Raw genomic sequence first — 15,508 nt, 5'->3', positions numbered from 1 at the left:
GATTGATTCCATTGTTCCGGACCAGGGTTACTGTAGAGGTTTCCCGTGACGGTGATTAAAACTAGAGAACCGTTAGAAACGAAGCAGAAATCTGATTTTCCCAAATCACCCCTCTGCGGCATCTGCTAAAGACATGACCTTTTTGGGTCATTCTCAGTAAAAAAAGCAGAGAGGGAATGATGACTTTCTTCCCTTTGAAAATTTGAAAAGAAGGCACGCGACACTCTTTGGTAAGTAACCGACACCAGCTCATGTTCTTCTTAAATTTCCAAATAAGAAAAAAAGAGAGTAACTTACGTTATTAGGGCATTATAGTCATTTCTCATGAAATATCGTGTCAATTGCTATATATACAATCGATAGTCTAAATCACTATAAGTTAACTGATATGATTTACAGAGAACAAGACTCGAACTTAAATACAATAAAACGGAGACACTATCATGACTAAACTCAGCTAACTTGAATCTTCGACAATTGGGAGTGGAAACCCTTATTTTTTGCTGGCCAATGAGGTGAAAACTCGTTCTTGGCCGAAGGAGAAAAGAAAAAGAAGCTTTGGAAGGGTATAACGGTAATTGACAAAGTTTATTACAATTGTTTTTTCTTTTTTTGGACTGCAAGTGTGTATTTAGAATTCAGAGAATTAGGATTTGGTGGTGAAAGTCGCTGTTTGTCTCTCTCTTCTCTTCTCTCTCTCAAAGTCTGGAAGTCTCAAAAACACACCCAACCTGTAGCACACGAAAACCTCGTAAACCCTTTTCTTTCTCATTGATTTTTCACGAGTGACGCGAGCGAGTTGAGAAATGGCGACTCAGTTCCCGGACGATTTCAAGTGCCCGATTTCGCTCGAAATAATGTCCGACCCGGTTATACTCTCTTCGGGTCACACCTTTGATCGGGCCTCCATCCAACGCTGGCTTGACGCCGGCCACCGCACCTGCCCTATTACCAAATTGCCCCTTCCCGACCACCCTTCCCTCATCCCCAACCACGCCCTTCGCAGCCTGATTTCCAGTTATACCCTTCTCTCCCCTGCCAAATTACAACACCAACATCAACACCACCACCAGTACCACCACCACCACCAGCAACGCCACTACCAACCCCCAACCCTAATCTCATCGCTCACTTCCCGAGCTTCAACCCTCGAGTCCAAGCTCGACTCGCTCGACCAGCTCGCTCGCCTCTCCAAGCGCGACTCCGCCTTTCGCGCCAAACTCACCGAGTCAGGCGCCGTCTCTGCCGTCCTCAAGTGTGTCGACTCGGACGAGCCACGCCTCCAAGAAAAGGCCCTAACTTTGCTGCTCAATGTCAGTTTGGACGACGATAACAAAGTGGGTCTTGTAGCCGAGGGAGCCATCGCTCGAATCGTAACGGTGCTGCAAGGCGGGTCCCCCAATAGCCGAGCCGTGGCGGCAACCATGTTGACGAGCTTAGCCGTTGTGGAGGTCAATAAGGCCACAATTGGGGCATACCCTTATGCAATTCGGGCGCTGGTTTCGCTTCTTAGGGACGGAAAAAGTCGAGAGAAGAAAGAGGCGGCTACGGCGCTTTACACCATCTGTTTGTTCCCGGATAATCGGCGCCGGGCCGTGGAATGTGGGGCGGTGTCGATTTTGATCCGAATTGCCGAATCGGGCCTGGAACGGGCGGTCGAAGTTCTGGGTCTATTGGCTAAGTGCAGGGAAGGTAGGGAAGAGATGGAGAGGTTTAATGGGTGTGTGGGGATATTAGTGAGGGTTTTGGAGAATGGGAGCTCTAGGGGGGTTCAATATGCGCTCCTTACTTTGAATTCACTGTGTTCTTTCAGTGAACCAATGTGTGTGGAAGCTAGAAATGAAGGGGCTTTGGCTATTTGTGTGGGTTTGGTTGAAGACGATAATGAAAGGATTAGAAAAAATGCTTCAAATTTGGTTCAGGTTCTTAGTGGTAACCATTCCATGAGGTGAATTGCCAGTGGAAATCTGAGAAGTGGTCGATTTTGCGGTTATAACTGTTGTCATCAGTGGAGGTGAGTTGGGTTTTTGGTTTATTGTTTCTCCTTTTGTTGGGATAGTTAATGTACAAAAAAAAAATGATTTAGATTTTTGTTGGGATATGGTTCTTTGTTTCTTGTACATTCTAAATAAGGTTACACAGATGAGCTAGCTTTCTGTTGTTGAAGTTTGTATTATGACCGTTTCAAAATGGGTATCCGAATTGTAATTTGCCTCAGCTTATAGAATTTTATTGGTTTCATATAAATGAATCCTCTGTACTATCTTAGATACTTCCATGCCAACTCTAGTTTTCGAATACCTTGATTGACGAACTTATATGTTTTTTGTTGTAAGAACTTATAACTCGAGAGTTCATTTATAGTAGGAAATCTTATCCCATACGACTAGATCCAGCAGTGATACACATATGTAAACACTAGTGTTAAAAGTGAACCAAGTAAATCAACAGTTACAAAAAGTGTTCGTATGGGAGATGAATGATGAATCTCTACTATTGGATTTTCCTAAACGGTTTATGATTAGATTGTAGAAAGTAAGGAAAGATTGGTCAATTGCATTCTTTTAGAAATGATGAGATCTAGGAAGGGTTACGCGAGGAAAGTACTTTACAAGTTTTCCCATGCAACCTTCATGGGTATATATATTGTCAGTGGTTGTGGTGATCAGGAACTCTCAATGTTTTTCATGTGTGTACAGAGGAATGCTTTCACATTTCCAATCAGAGGTCCTGCTGATTCTCATGCCTTTATTCCTGAAGAGCATAAATGGCCAAGATTTCTTAGGATGCTTATTACTTAAACACAGTTTCAGTTTAGAGAGTAATTACTTATACATGACGTAATCCTAGCTTCTTATGCATGCATAAATGAAAAAACTTAAGAGACCAGTCCTTGAATGCTTCACGTCTCACATGATTCTTATGTTTTGGATATTTTGATTATGAATCGTAAACAAGAGCAAGAAGTTGAATTTTTATTGGACAAATAAATTCATAGGAGTTTCATTGGATTCTCCTTAGTTATTTTTGTTCACTTCTTGTATGGATATATTCAGTATGCAATGGCAGCTTAGGAATCTATCATAAAGTGTTGCTCTCATATACCACCAGTTGCCTTTTCTTTTTTTAAGTTATGGTTCATATGTCATGTGATTAACATTGCAATATGCGCTGAGGGGTTACAGGCTAACTCTCAATCTGGTGCACATATGAACATAATTTTATGTTATACAATCTGTCACTAATTTCATTGTTTGTGAAAACAGTTTTTGAAGGAATAGAAATATTAATGGATTGTGTCTTTGTAATACTTATTTCTTTTCAAATTTGTTCCCGTAAAAATATGAGGTATGATGTAAATTGACCTGCTGTAGGCTTAAGCCATAATATATCTTCCTAACTCGTGGTAGTAGGGAGGCTGTTTGAAATGCTAAGGGAAAATTTCACTTAGAAGTTTTGGGGTGTATATTGTGAAGAGTAAGAGGTACCTGAATTTTAGGAATTCCATCCACTGCTTTTTCTCCTGAATTCAAGGGTCTCTTTAGTGAGACATTTTGTATTTGGTCCTTTAATTTAACGTAATTGTAGTCTCTTTAGCATGTGAGTGTTATTGTGCCAGACTTGTTGGGTTCTTAAGGCACAAACAATGAACTTCTCTGTAATGGCCTCTCATGTGTATTTTTTATGGCTGCTGCTATGACGTTGAATGAGAAGTGGTTGCTCAAGTAATTAACATCCCAGACTACTTGCTGCCATGAATTTTGAATTTATGTTTTTGCTCACCTAATGTCCTTGTATACTGTTGCCTTGCAATATTGAAGATTGGTGACTCAGCATGCTAGAGCTTTAATGTAATATGCTGTGTGCTGAAATCAGCTGCATATCTTTTATGTGAATAGATAGCCAGTTAAACGTCGATATTTGAATTGAGTGCAGCATTTTATGATCTTTCCCTCGGAAGAAACATGTCATGGAAACTTCCAACATATGCAATAATGGAGGCTCTTTTTGCATATCCGGTCTTCGATTGAGGCATGCTTAAATGGAAAGTGAGGAATTGATTGGTTTTATATGTAAAATATCATCCATGTGCAAGGTATGGATGCCTTCCACTTTATTTAATCTTCTTCCCCAATACTGTTCCGGAATGAGGAGATCAATCAAGTATTGAGTTGTGGGATTGCTTCAGATTTGGATACTCTGCTAGTGATGTTGGTTTTATCTGATACAATACAAGGCTCTTTGGTCAGCCCCTGTTTGCTTGGTACCTGGTAGGTTATTTAAAGTTGATTCTTGTATGTATTTTCTTTCAGGGATAAATGTTTTTTCTTCTTCCATTTGAAGCAGAGCATAGGAGCTTGTTAAATAATTGTAATTTCATGGACAGCCGCCTCTACTACTCAAGGTTGACCTTGTTTTATATTTTTGTCCAGGGCCCGCTGAACATATAATGAATGATAGATATCTTTGGTGGAGCAGTCGCTGCCGGCCTCTTTCGTTCATTCATTCATAATAAATGTATGTAATGGATAGATATAATTAATTGTTACATGTAGAACTAGCTTGCTTTTTGTGTAGTGGTTGTAATTTTGGAAACAACAACATGACACGCATGATGCAGAACTTGCTTAGTATGTAATTAACACGAAATGTATGTTTGTGTTGCAGATTTACGTATAATGCCATGCCGTGCTGTGTTCTTGTTTGGGTTAGTTTTACTTACTATATAGTAAATGTCATTTATATGAGATTTGAGCACAAGTCTAGCGGACATGTTAGATCTAGCAGCACTTGGGGAAAATGAAACAACTCTCCGGCCTGCACTGGACTTTTGGCCCACATACCTAGAAGCACATTCTGAGCTTCTGTTGGATATGAATTTTCAGCCCATAACTTTTTTGGTAACTTGATTTGTTTGCTGCTTCTTCAATTTGGATGCCAATTCTCAAACAAACACATGAACCATTTGACTTAAGGGGGCAGTGTTGGTGGTTGACCAAACCAAAGGAATGATTGCATTATTGCAGGTAGCTAACTTCTTCCTAACGCAAAATAGAAAAAAAGAAAAAGATGGTGTGGTTGTGACTTGTGACTTGTGAATAGTGAAAACAGTGGAACCACCCCAGCAAGCACTGAACAGGGAAAAGGACGAAGAAACAAACACCCACAAAAAGCCAAAGCCATAATAATTATGGAGTAGAAGATTCAGGTGGCACTTCTCCAGTACAATGGAGTTTTTCATAATGAATTGAGTAATTAATGAAAAAGATGGGATGAGACATTTGGTCTCCTCTGTCCTCTCTCTCTCTCTCTCTGTGTCTCTCTTGGATGGATCATGTATCTCATATTATATATGAACATGATGGGAGGGGGTGGGGGTTGGGGTGGGGGTCCAGCATGCCATTTGTGGAGTGGCAACAGCCATTTTTCAATTCTCCTACTCATGTCTGTCTGGTGTGGGGTTCCTTCCTTCCTTCCTTCCTTTGGTTGTTGGCTAGCGCATATCTTGGACAATTATATTAGGTACCGTAAGGGTAAGTTACTCTGACTTGTATGTATGATTATAATTTTGGTGGGCTATAAATTATAATAATGGCAGTGTTTTTCTAAATGCGTAATAAACTGGATGAAATTGATGAGGGAGGAGAGGAGGGCAGCCCCTGGAATCGGATGATTGATTGATAGGTATTAAGAAGAAAAAGCACGCTTCAAGACAAGAGCCATTGATGCCCTTTTCAGGTGTTTCCTCCAAAGAGATGGAGAGAGCAAGTTTTACAGCAAAGCCAAAGACTCATCATTCTGTTCCTTGCATTTTCATGCCAAAATCATTTCGTTTATTTTCAAAGACTAATCAATTCAATCAAAGGAAGAAGGCTTCAAGCTTTTTTTTAAACTAGAAAAGAAAACCCTCCAAGTCCAAGGTCCAGGACTCCAGGCTGAGGCTTGACCTTTATAAGCAATTTTTTTATCGTATAGAATAGTACACACAGCACAGCAGCATGTCATACATAAATAATGCTCCAATCCAAACTATCTATAACAGAAGAAGAATCTTCTTCTGGGCTTCTCATTGCAAAGTATTAATTGTTTCTTCTTCTTCTGCTACTAGTGGCACTGGCATCTACAAAGTCAAATGTCTCTCATGAGATGCCTGCAAATTATAATAAATCAATGCATCACACTTCTCTTCTTTAAATCTATATTCAATACACACACACACAACAATCAATAGTGACATGCATACCATATGCATCACCCATGACTATGGCTTTGTGCTATGATGCTTCATCTGGTCAAACTCAACTTCCTTTTCTTTTTCTTTTTCTTTTTTAAATAAAAAAACCTTTGATAATCTACTAGCAAAATTTTTAATAAAGGGCTTGGTGCACCATATTAACTTATAAAGAAAATTATAAAATTACAGAATTTCGTGAGTAAAAATAGGGGTCGAATTTTCACCAAAATAAACACCAACGTTAACCAAATTACCATATAAGAAAGATGACTTGAGGTTGAGGACATCTTAATTTTGTTTTTACATTAATTACAAAAATGTGATAATTATCGATGTTTATCACAATGTTGAGAGAGTTTTGAAAATACAGAAATGCCGGCTGAAATATTTACACAAAGTAAATCAAATTTTGTAATGAAATGCTCTAACAAAAGAAAATAAAATATCGAAAAATAATTATATGTATAAGGAAATACATCTTGGAGAGTAATCCATGACATCAACAATACCGAATATATTACGCGTCAAAAAACACCATCCACTAATGATGGAATAAGCTCTCCAATTAACAAAGACTAATCAATTCAATCAAAGGAAGTGTTTAGAAAATATACAAAGCTTGAGGCTTATGTTGCGTTTATAAATAGGGGTCCCCTTCAAGGTGCACTCCTGTCAACTCTTCATTCACTCACAACACGCACAAAGCACAAAGCGCATACACAACAAACACACAGACGCAAACTCTTCCATCAATGGCCACCAAAGTCTACATTGTGTAAGTCTTCTTTCTCTCTCTCTCTCTGGGTGGACCTTGTTTTTAGTTGTTCTCCATGTATGCTTTCTGGGTTTTGTTTCTTTCATTAGCTTAAGTGAAGATATGATCTTTGATGAATAAAAGTGAAATCATTTCTGGGTTGATCCAGTTTGCTTCTTGGGAGGCGATGGGATGAGTTGTTGTGACTGAAGTAATTGAAAATATTGGCATTTTGTTGGAGTTGGTGTGTGGAAATTTGCACTGGGCATTTTGTATTAACTTGTTATTGGGAAGAACTATCCATGGACCATTTAGCTGTAAATGATCTTTTACTTCTAAAAGGCTCTGTCTTTTGGATGTAAATAGCTGCCAAGGTTCCAGGTATTGAGTGTTAATTTACAAGAAAGTGTTAATTTGTTTCCTTAATCTCTCATATAAGTCCTTTTCTTTTTGGTTGTATTGTGGGATTGAGATGTCATTAGCTAAGTTTCACTACTGTTTAGGGTAGAAAGTGTTGCAGTTTTCTTATCTACCAATTGCTTTCAGTTCATCATCCCCTACAGAGATTAGGGGAGAAATAAAGGTTGAAAGATTGAATTTTTATCTGCTCTCAAATAAAAGTGAGGTTGCAGTTACTAGCCTAAAGCGCGTCTAGCTTGCATTCTTCTGGGTATTTTTCAATTTAGTTTTTTTTAAATCTTGTTTTTGGGGGCCTGGAGTGGGGTGAGGAGAGGGGAGACAGAGGCCTGTCTTTCTTTGATTTTCATGATTGATGCATGCAAGTGTCTAAACTTTACGTTACCGTGTGTTTTTCGTCAATATCTTGAAAAGAAGTGATTAGTAATTGAAAAAAAATTGAAAGGCTTAAGGTAGAAGGAGACATTGTGCTGTTAACCAGCAGCAACAGGAAAGTGATTGTGATACCTGACCTACCTTTTGAAATCATAACCAAGAGAGAGATGCCAGGCCTCTGCTTTTCTGCTTTATGTGGTCCCAGAATGCATCATTGTTGAGATTGCTTCTCTGTCCAAATTGATATGCACATTAGTTCCTACCAATATAATCAGACGTATGCTTATGAATGGGCAGATTTGCTTCTGAACTGTTCTCCATTTCTTCTATTTTACACTCTTGTGAAACACTTAAACCACTATTATGTTTTGTCATGGAAAGTTAATTAAAAGCTAAGTCTCTTTTTGGTCATTGTGTATCCCCCACTGTGCACTAATTGATGTGTTGATACTGTCTAGTTACCACTATATCCTGGAATCAAGCAAAATTGAATGATAAACATTTTCTGTTGTGGTACTACAGAAATTGTATTTTTACCCAAAAATGTAAACCATTTCACAGGAGAGCTTTCTTTGTCCTTCCATTATATATCATGTACCGAAAGAATGTGATAAAAAATTTCAGGCACAAATTTTATTTTATTTTATTTTTTTTTCCTGGGGGTTTCCAAGCCGATTATTACAATAAAATAACGGTTTTCAAATGTTATCTACTAGTAGATATTTGAGTAAATTTTTGAGAGCCCTCCTATGCATTTTACAGTTACTATTCTATGTATGGACATGTTGAGAAGCTGGCTGAAGAGATACTAAAAGGAGCTGCATCTGTGGAAGGAGTAGAAGCCAAACTATGGCAGGTACCGTATGATATGTTCATTTTATTTCATTGAATTGACACCTTAAATTACCAAAGCTACAGAAAGCATCTGTTAGCCAGAAAACGACTTTTGAAATGTAGTTTTCCAATGAAGTCATATCAGTTTGAAAGTATAGTGAAGTTATCCTGGGAAATTGTTTGCCGTCTTTACCCCTTTGATAAACATGGACGCCCCTTACTGATTTTGGCACACAGCCATGACGCTGACATTACTGATTGTGGTTAATTCCAAATTTACTTGTTCTTTCAAAATGTCCAGTATGATCCTTGATGTTTAGAAACTAAGCTTCTAGAATACATACTTGTGCAGAGTCGTTATCATGTGGCTTTGAGGCTAAGCTGACTTGAATTTGTAATCAAAATGGCTTAATATTAGGAATTCTTTTACTGGGATCTTCAGCTTCATAGTGAATTGGGACTTTATCCTTAAAAGGGACATCATTTTCTCTCCGGAAAAAAACAAACAAACAAAAAGTGATTGCCTGATTCAATGTATTTGGCCCCTTGACAGGTAGCAGAAACACTGCAAGACGATGTTCTTGGAAAGATGGGTGCACCACCAAAGAGTGAAGTCCCTATAATTTCACCCAATGACCTTTCTGAGGCTGATGGGTTACTTTTCGGTTTCCCTACCAGATTTGGAATGATGGCTGCACAATTTAAAGCATTTTTCGATTCAACTGGAGGCTTATGGAGAACCCAAGCACTTGCAGGCAAGCCTGCAGGAATTTTCTACAGCACTGGATCTCAAGGGGGTGGACAAGAGACTACTGCGTAAGTTTTCTGTAACAAGTCTTGCTTTCTGTTAAGTGTCTTCATCCATAACAAAAGAAAAGGAAAGAGACGGATTTCTTAATTTTTTTTCCTTCTCATTCTTTCCCTACTTTGTTGCAGTAATGTGACTTTCCTTGTCCTGTTTTTTGTTGTACTTGAAACTGTGCAGCTTGACAGCAATTACTCAGCTTGTTCACCATGGAATGGTCTTTGTGCCTATTGGGTACTCATTTGGAGCTGGCATGTTCGAGATGGAGCAGATCAAGGGTGGCAGCCCCTATGGTGCAGGAACTTACGCTGGGGATGGCACAAGACAGCCTTCTGAACTAGAACTACAACAAGCTTTCCACCAGGGAAAGTACTTTGCGGGCATTGCGAAAAAGCTTAAGGGCTCAACTGTCTGATTATGATCGAGTACACAATTGCTGTCCAGCATTCTATTCCGCATTTTTTATTTTCTTAATTCCCATTCCAGGTTTCACTTTGCAACCTCATGTTTTCGTAAAAAATAATATGTACTTTGTCAAATACGTTTGTTGTAATGCGTTTTATATCGACTAAAACAGTGGCTATTACTAAAGATCAAAGTTTGTATACACTTTGCCCAAATCATCAGAGACACGAGTGGCTGCCCATATAGCTTCATCTTCATGCATCTTGATGGGAAAATGTTGTGGAATATATACAGGATGAGTGGTCCTTGTGATCTGATCATATAACTAAGGACATTCCAGTTGTGATCATTCTATTGTATACTCACATAAATCCCATTTTATGCGTAATAGGTGAGCCCAAATGACACAGTTAGCCCGATGTCCAAAAGGTTTGGGTGGGCCAAATGGTTAGGTGGCCCATAAATCCAATTGAATCTTGGATCTTTAAACTTGATTAAGAGCTTAATTAATTTAAGCTTTATGTTTGATATATATGTGATGTGAGAATGAATGGGTGGAAAAAAAGATTCAAAGTTGCAGAAAGAAATGAGCCTTTCTAAGCTGGAAAACGTCAAGCAGAAGACGAAAATAGAGCTTGGCATTGATTAGCCAAAACACGAAAAAGAAGTATAATTCCATTAAAGCAAAGATTGTAGAATTGCTGGGAAGTCATACATTCACTTTCTTAACAGCACAATGATGCTAAGATGCTTTCCTTTTAAGTATTCCTTCTATGTTTCTTCTTTTAAATAAGTAACCATGACTTGAGACGAGAGAGTACCATTCCATACATACGCCAAAGCTCTTAAGAAAAATACTCTAAAAAGAATTCAATTCCATCGACTTCTCCAGAGGGGAGAGAGAGAGAGAGAGAGAGAGGAACAAATGGTACTGATCCCGATGCTTGCTTCAAAGTATGGTATCACAGCCTTCTGCCGATCAATTCACAGGTCACAAAAAGATAAAAATAAAGTGGGCGCCAAGAGATACCAATATCTGTAATAGATTTTAAACATTAAAGTACCTTTCTTTTTTTTCCCTCTCATGATTAGTCATCTTTTATAGGGATTCTTCAATTTTAAGCTTCTTGGGCTTTGCGTATTACTTGATTAGCCTCTTCATCAATTGCCACCTTAATTAATCTCTCTCTCTCTCTCTCTCTCTCTATATATATATATATATATATATATATAGACACACACGCACGCATATTAGTAAGATCAAGAATTTGTTCAAAGCAACTTTCAATAAACCTTGTTTTGGTATTTCCAGATTAACCTCGTGTATATGGATATATGATTAGACTAAAATTTATGCTTATTAGACAGCCCAAGTATTAATGGAGGAAATTTGTTTCTGCTATATATACTTGCAATCTAAATCAGCAATGATTCTGAAAGTAACAATACATATATATATATATATATATATATATGATGATACATCTGCTGCGCACTGTTTATGTTGGGAAAAGTGGGGAAAGCTTTCACCCCCATGCAGCCATGCTTTGACAGAAGTTCCATGTAATTATAAACACAAAAAAGCAAAATGAGTTATCAAACTGAGCTGGTTCGAGTTGTCACCAAGGATAATATTGATTGTAGAGTCGTAGAAGTTGGAGATAATCATCACAAAATATAAGTGAATGTTCTTTTATTTCTCATAATTTGTTTATGTTGTCAGACATTTTTATTTTTTTTGAGGGACCCTAGAAGGAACAAGAGAAACTTTATTGATAAAACGAAGAATTACAACGGAGAAGGACAATACGCTTGACTCCAACTCAACAAATCACTTAATAAGGTGTCCTAAATAAGATCATTGGGCACCTCAAACCAAATAAAACTGTCTACATTATGCAAACTGAATCGAGTAAGTCGGTGTGTAACACCATTTGCTTTCTTATGAGTAAATTGAAAAAGATAGCCAAGAATCTGTTTCTGAAGATGCTTTACATCTTCAACAATGGTACCGACGTTTGAATAATCTTGTCCTACTCGCTTTACGACTTCAACCACCACAGCATAGTCTCCTTTGAAGATGGGAGATGCAATCCCAAGTGACATATTGTTAGATAGTAAATCTTGGCAACACATTTATTCAACAATCAACTTGATAAATGACTCTGATTCTCATCTTATTGACGAGAGATTAATATTTTTCTCATCACAAATATATACATGCATCTATGAATTGAGTCTATTGCCTTGAAATTAATTAGCACATAGAGCTACGTACTACTCTTATTCAGGTGCACTTTAATTAGAATTATGTGGTTATTCTTTAGGAAAAAATAATACATATGCGAGAGATAGAGCCGGTCGCTCACAAGCAGCATGAGTGTGGCCGGTCGGCTCTTTTTATCTCGCAACTGAAGCTCTATATATATATTATAGTTAATTATTGATGGATTTACACGCGCAAATACATGCACTCGCGCATGCACATCTGTTTCTGTCTCTCTCGCTATCTCTCACATGAGTCATGACCAGAAGCCCTAAAAGCAGGAACAGTGGGCCGCCCTCTGACTTCCCACTACTACATTCCAAACATATAATAAACAAATGAAAAAAGTTAAAACGCCAATGAAATAAGCTCCACTCACTCATCTTTCTCTTTTGTTCTTGATTCTTGAACAACATAAATTATATAAACAAATCAAATACAATGTAAAATCGCTTTTATTTATCTGTTTTTTCTTCTCTGAGATGATAAAAGGTGGTAGTTGGGTGGTGCCACCCCTGACAGCATTACATAAACAGGAACAAAAGGCAGCTCTTTATCCCCTCATCTGCTAAATTCAGCTATTGTCAACAACAACAACAACAACAACAAATAACAACTCTTCCTAAACTAATGTCGACTTCCGCTAAATTTAGCACCTGTTCCTGTTCCCAACCCCCCTCTCTAACTAATAATTAATAGTAATATTGGGTTTTTACATAATAATTTCATTAATGGTCACTAATTAATCACTTGCTAGCCTACATGGATCATTAGCTCTGGCTTGTAGAAAACCAGTTCCATTAAAATATTATTGGTAGATAACTTAGGCACCCTTGGGCCTAAGCTTGGCTCTCCCTCTTCTCTTGTGATGGATGGATTGATCACCTGAAAGTTGCTCCAAATGTCGGTGTCCAAAAATCAGTCGTCTCATTAGCAACCGGGAAGGTGCTTGAAATCGGAACCAAGCACAGTCCTCGGCTTTTTAGATCGTGTTTTGCTCCTTCTGCCTCCTTCATTTTATGATCACTACCCTGTTGGTGTTGCATGGGGGCTCCATTTTTCATATATGGAGTGCTTAAAACCTGAAATTCCATGAATTAAACAAAACGTTCAACGACTAGCTAGCAATCGTAATTAAGATCAGCCTCCAAAACTAGGGTTTACAAAAAAGGAAAGGAAAAAAAAAAGAGAGAGGAAGATACTAAAGGAACATACACTGACTTGTTCGTGGAGGAATTTGATGTACTCAATAGCTTCGTGAAGGACAGAAGCTGTATCAGTCTGGAAAAGAAAAAAGACAACAAAAAGGAATGAAGGTAAGTTTGAATAATTCCTTTGATATTTTACAAATTAGTAAAGTTTGTTGTTGAAAAAGTAGAGAAACAAAACTCCAAAACTTCACCTTTCCGAAAGGCGAAACCAATTGCTGGAGAGCAGTAATCCGGTCCCCGAGCTTCTCTTTCCGAACCTAATCAACAGGAAAAGAAAAAAAGAACCTTTAATTAAATTAAAAAGGAAACATCAAAAATCACTTTGGCAAAGAGAAAGCAAGCTCCTCGTTCGATGGCTGCTGCCAAAAGCTTGATTGGATGTGTCGTACCTTAAAAGTCGGTAAGGGTGAAGGTGTTTCAATTCGAGCTCTTTTGAATACAGGTTCACAGCTGCTCATGCTGCTCCCACTTTTCTTTACAACTGAGTTTGAGTCTTGAATATCCTCATTAGTGTTGCCCTGAAATTTCAACATCCAAATCATTACCCTTAAATCATAACCTACCTAGCTATATAAATATATAGATATAATAAATACTAAAAATTTAATTAATTACCTTGGTAGTAAAGTTGTGGGAATTAGGTTTGTGTTCATGAACAAGTGCTGAAGAGGCAGGTGCTGTAAGTTGTGATTGTGAGGAGGAAAAAAGGCCATTACTAGATCGAATTCCATTGCCATGATTTAGAGCGGTGGCAGCTGGGGTGTTCCAGAAGGGTGTGTTAATATTATTGGGAAAGTGCAAGCCGCCGCCGCCACCACCACCAGGTTGTAATTGCTTTGGCAGTGATACTGCTGAGGGCCTTAGGCAGCTGCTAGGAGAGTATCTGGGTGGCCAACAAGAACTAGTAGGAGAAGGAGGTAACAATAAGTCATTTGAAAAGTGATTATTGTTGAAAAGTGATTGTTGGGGTTGGGGTTGGGATACTTCAGAATCAAATATACTTTGCAAAAATGTTGAGGGGAAGCCATAGGAATTAGCAGCTGAGGATGATGAAGTTATGGGAAAGCCAGAAGAAGATGATGAGCCTAATTGGTCCAAAGAAAAATCTTGACTCATGGGCTTGAAACCATCTATTAGAGATGACGAATCTTCATCAACACCTACACCTTCTTGGAGCATAGAATTATGAAAATTGCTCTCAGCTCTTCCACCACCACTACGACTTCTGCAAGAAAAAAACAAAAACCTAATTCATATTAATTCACTTTCCCAATATCATTAGAGTTCAACATATTGACTCCATTTTCTGAAGTAATGAACACAACAAATTAATTAAGGGTGTTGAATCTTCATGCATGAGTTTTAACTATAGGAGGAGTGGATGTTTAGCTAGAGAATTGAAATTGAACTTACAGGAGCAAAGCTTGGTTCAAATCTGAGGGTGTTGACGACGAGGAAGATGAATGATCAAAACCTATCATTTGCAAGGTGGAATCAATCAGAACACTACCAGAATCAGTATGCTGATGATCATCATCATGATCAGAAACCGAGTTATTAATCTCACCACAAGAAGACCTTGATGCCTTGATGTCCACCATGTCGTTTGGGCAGCCAAAGCTCCCCATATGATCATTAAACCCCACAGAACATGGCGACGCCACCAGCGCGTGTCTCGATGTGTTCCACCAGCTGCTGCCACAAATCCCGGCCTGAAACTCCTCCGCCATGATATTATTAAGCTCAAAAGTTATATTATATATCTTTAACTTAACTTGCTTCCTTGAGTATTTTTGACTCTCACGTAGGAGCACTCTGTTTTATATATCATAAGAGAGAGAGAGAGAGAGAGAGAGAGAGAGAGAGAGGCTATGGCTATTAGCAAATATGAAATATATTATGGTTTTGTTGTGAGCTTTGCAGAGTTGCAATTTATATATCAAACGGTTAGGGGTACGGACTAGAAGTTGGAAATTATTTACGGGAATCCAGTTGACATTTCTTTTTCTTTTTCTTTTTTTGTTGAAGGGAGATGATTGGACAAATGAGAGAGAGCATTCTGAATCGAATTTTCTTTTAGCTTTGAAATTGCTTAGTATTTTGTTTTAGTATTATTATTATTATTATTCTTGGTTTATCCATATTTTTATGCCTTCTCTCTTGCTTTTCGGTTTATATAGTTATTTTATTCTATTGTTTATGATGT

At 38.1% G+C, this 15,508-nt stretch overlaps 3 protein-coding genes across 9 annotated transcripts; 2 read left to right on the top strand and 1 right to left on the bottom strand.

Annotated features, from left to right (window-relative positions):
* Nucleotides 1–633: 633 nt before the first annotated feature.
* Nucleotides 634–4,905, top strand: PUB8 (plant U-box 8). Of its 3 annotated transcripts, XM_089048296.1 has the most exons (5): nt 634–2,014; nt 3,937–4,096; nt 4,190–4,271; nt 4,434–4,518; nt 4,669–4,905. In XM_089048296.1, exon 1 carries the CDS (start codon nt 807–809, stop codon nt 1,950–1,952), a length of 1,146 nt encoding a protein of 381 aa, XP_088904422.1. In that variant the 5' UTR covers nt 634–806; the 3' UTR covers nt 1,953–2,014; nt 3,937–4,096; nt 4,190–4,271; nt 4,434–4,518; nt 4,669–4,905. The 3 variants fall into 3 exon arrangements, with proteins under 3 accessions (XP_088904422.1, XP_008224899.1, XP_008224898.1); XM_008226677.2 differs by having other exon boundaries at nt 3,937–4,271; XM_008226676.2 differs by lacking the exon at nt 4,669–4,905 and having other exon boundaries at nt 3,937–4,271; nt 4,434–4,667.
* Nucleotides 4,906–6,814: 1,909 nt separating this feature from the next.
* LOC103324602 (NAD(P)H dehydrogenase (quinone) FQR1-like) lies at nt 6,815–10,027 on the top strand. 2 transcript variants are annotated; one of them, XM_089048297.1, is made up of 5 exons: nt 6,815–7,010; nt 7,159–7,370; nt 8,544–8,637; nt 9,169–9,431; nt 9,601–10,027. In XM_089048297.1, the coding sequence occupies exons 3-5, from the start codon at nt 8,554–8,556 to the stop codon at nt 9,833–9,835; spliced, it is 582 nt and encodes a 193-aa protein (XP_088904423.1). In that variant the 5' UTR covers nt 6,815–7,010; nt 7,159–7,370; nt 8,544–8,553; the 3' UTR covers nt 9,836–10,027. The 2 variants fall into 2 exon arrangements, with proteins under 2 accessions (XP_088904423.1, XP_008224897.1); XM_008226675.3 differs by lacking the exon at nt 7,159–7,370 and having other exon boundaries at nt 6,816–7,010.
* A 2,501-nt stretch (nt 10,028–12,528) lies between these two features.
* LOC103324601 (transcription factor bHLH112) lies at nt 12,529–15,212 on the bottom strand. 4 transcript variants are annotated; one of them, XM_008226674.2, is made up of 7 exons: nt 14,870–15,212; nt 14,716–14,776; nt 13,918–14,527; nt 13,692–13,820; nt 13,494–13,559; nt 13,307–13,372; nt 12,529–13,173 (listed from the first exon to the last, which is right to left on the bottom strand). In XM_008226674.2, exons 1-7 carry the CDS (start codon nt 15,030–15,032, stop codon nt 12,973–12,975), a joined length of 1,296 nt encoding a protein of 431 aa, XP_008224896.2. In that variant the 5' UTR covers nt 15,033–15,212; the 3' UTR covers nt 12,529–12,972. The 4 variants fall into 4 exon arrangements, with proteins under 4 accessions (XP_008224896.2, XP_088905448.1, XP_008224894.2 ...); XM_089049322.1 differs by having other exon boundaries at nt 13,313–13,372; nt 14,870–15,209; XM_008226672.2 differs by having other exon boundaries at nt 13,313–13,372; nt 14,716–15,179.
* Nucleotides 15,213–15,508: the final 296 nt, after the last annotated feature.

This window comes from Prunus mume, linkage group LG3 (assembly GCF_029339155.1).
Source record: "Prunus mume cultivar Tortuosa linkage group LG3, ASM2933915v1, whole genome shotgun sequence".
Taxonomy (NCBI): domain Eukaryota; kingdom Viridiplantae; phylum Streptophyta; class Magnoliopsida; order Rosales; family Rosaceae; genus Prunus; species Prunus mume.
Note: the sequence above shows the minus strand (reverse complement) of the source record. Positions and strands in the feature narration are given on the sequence as shown.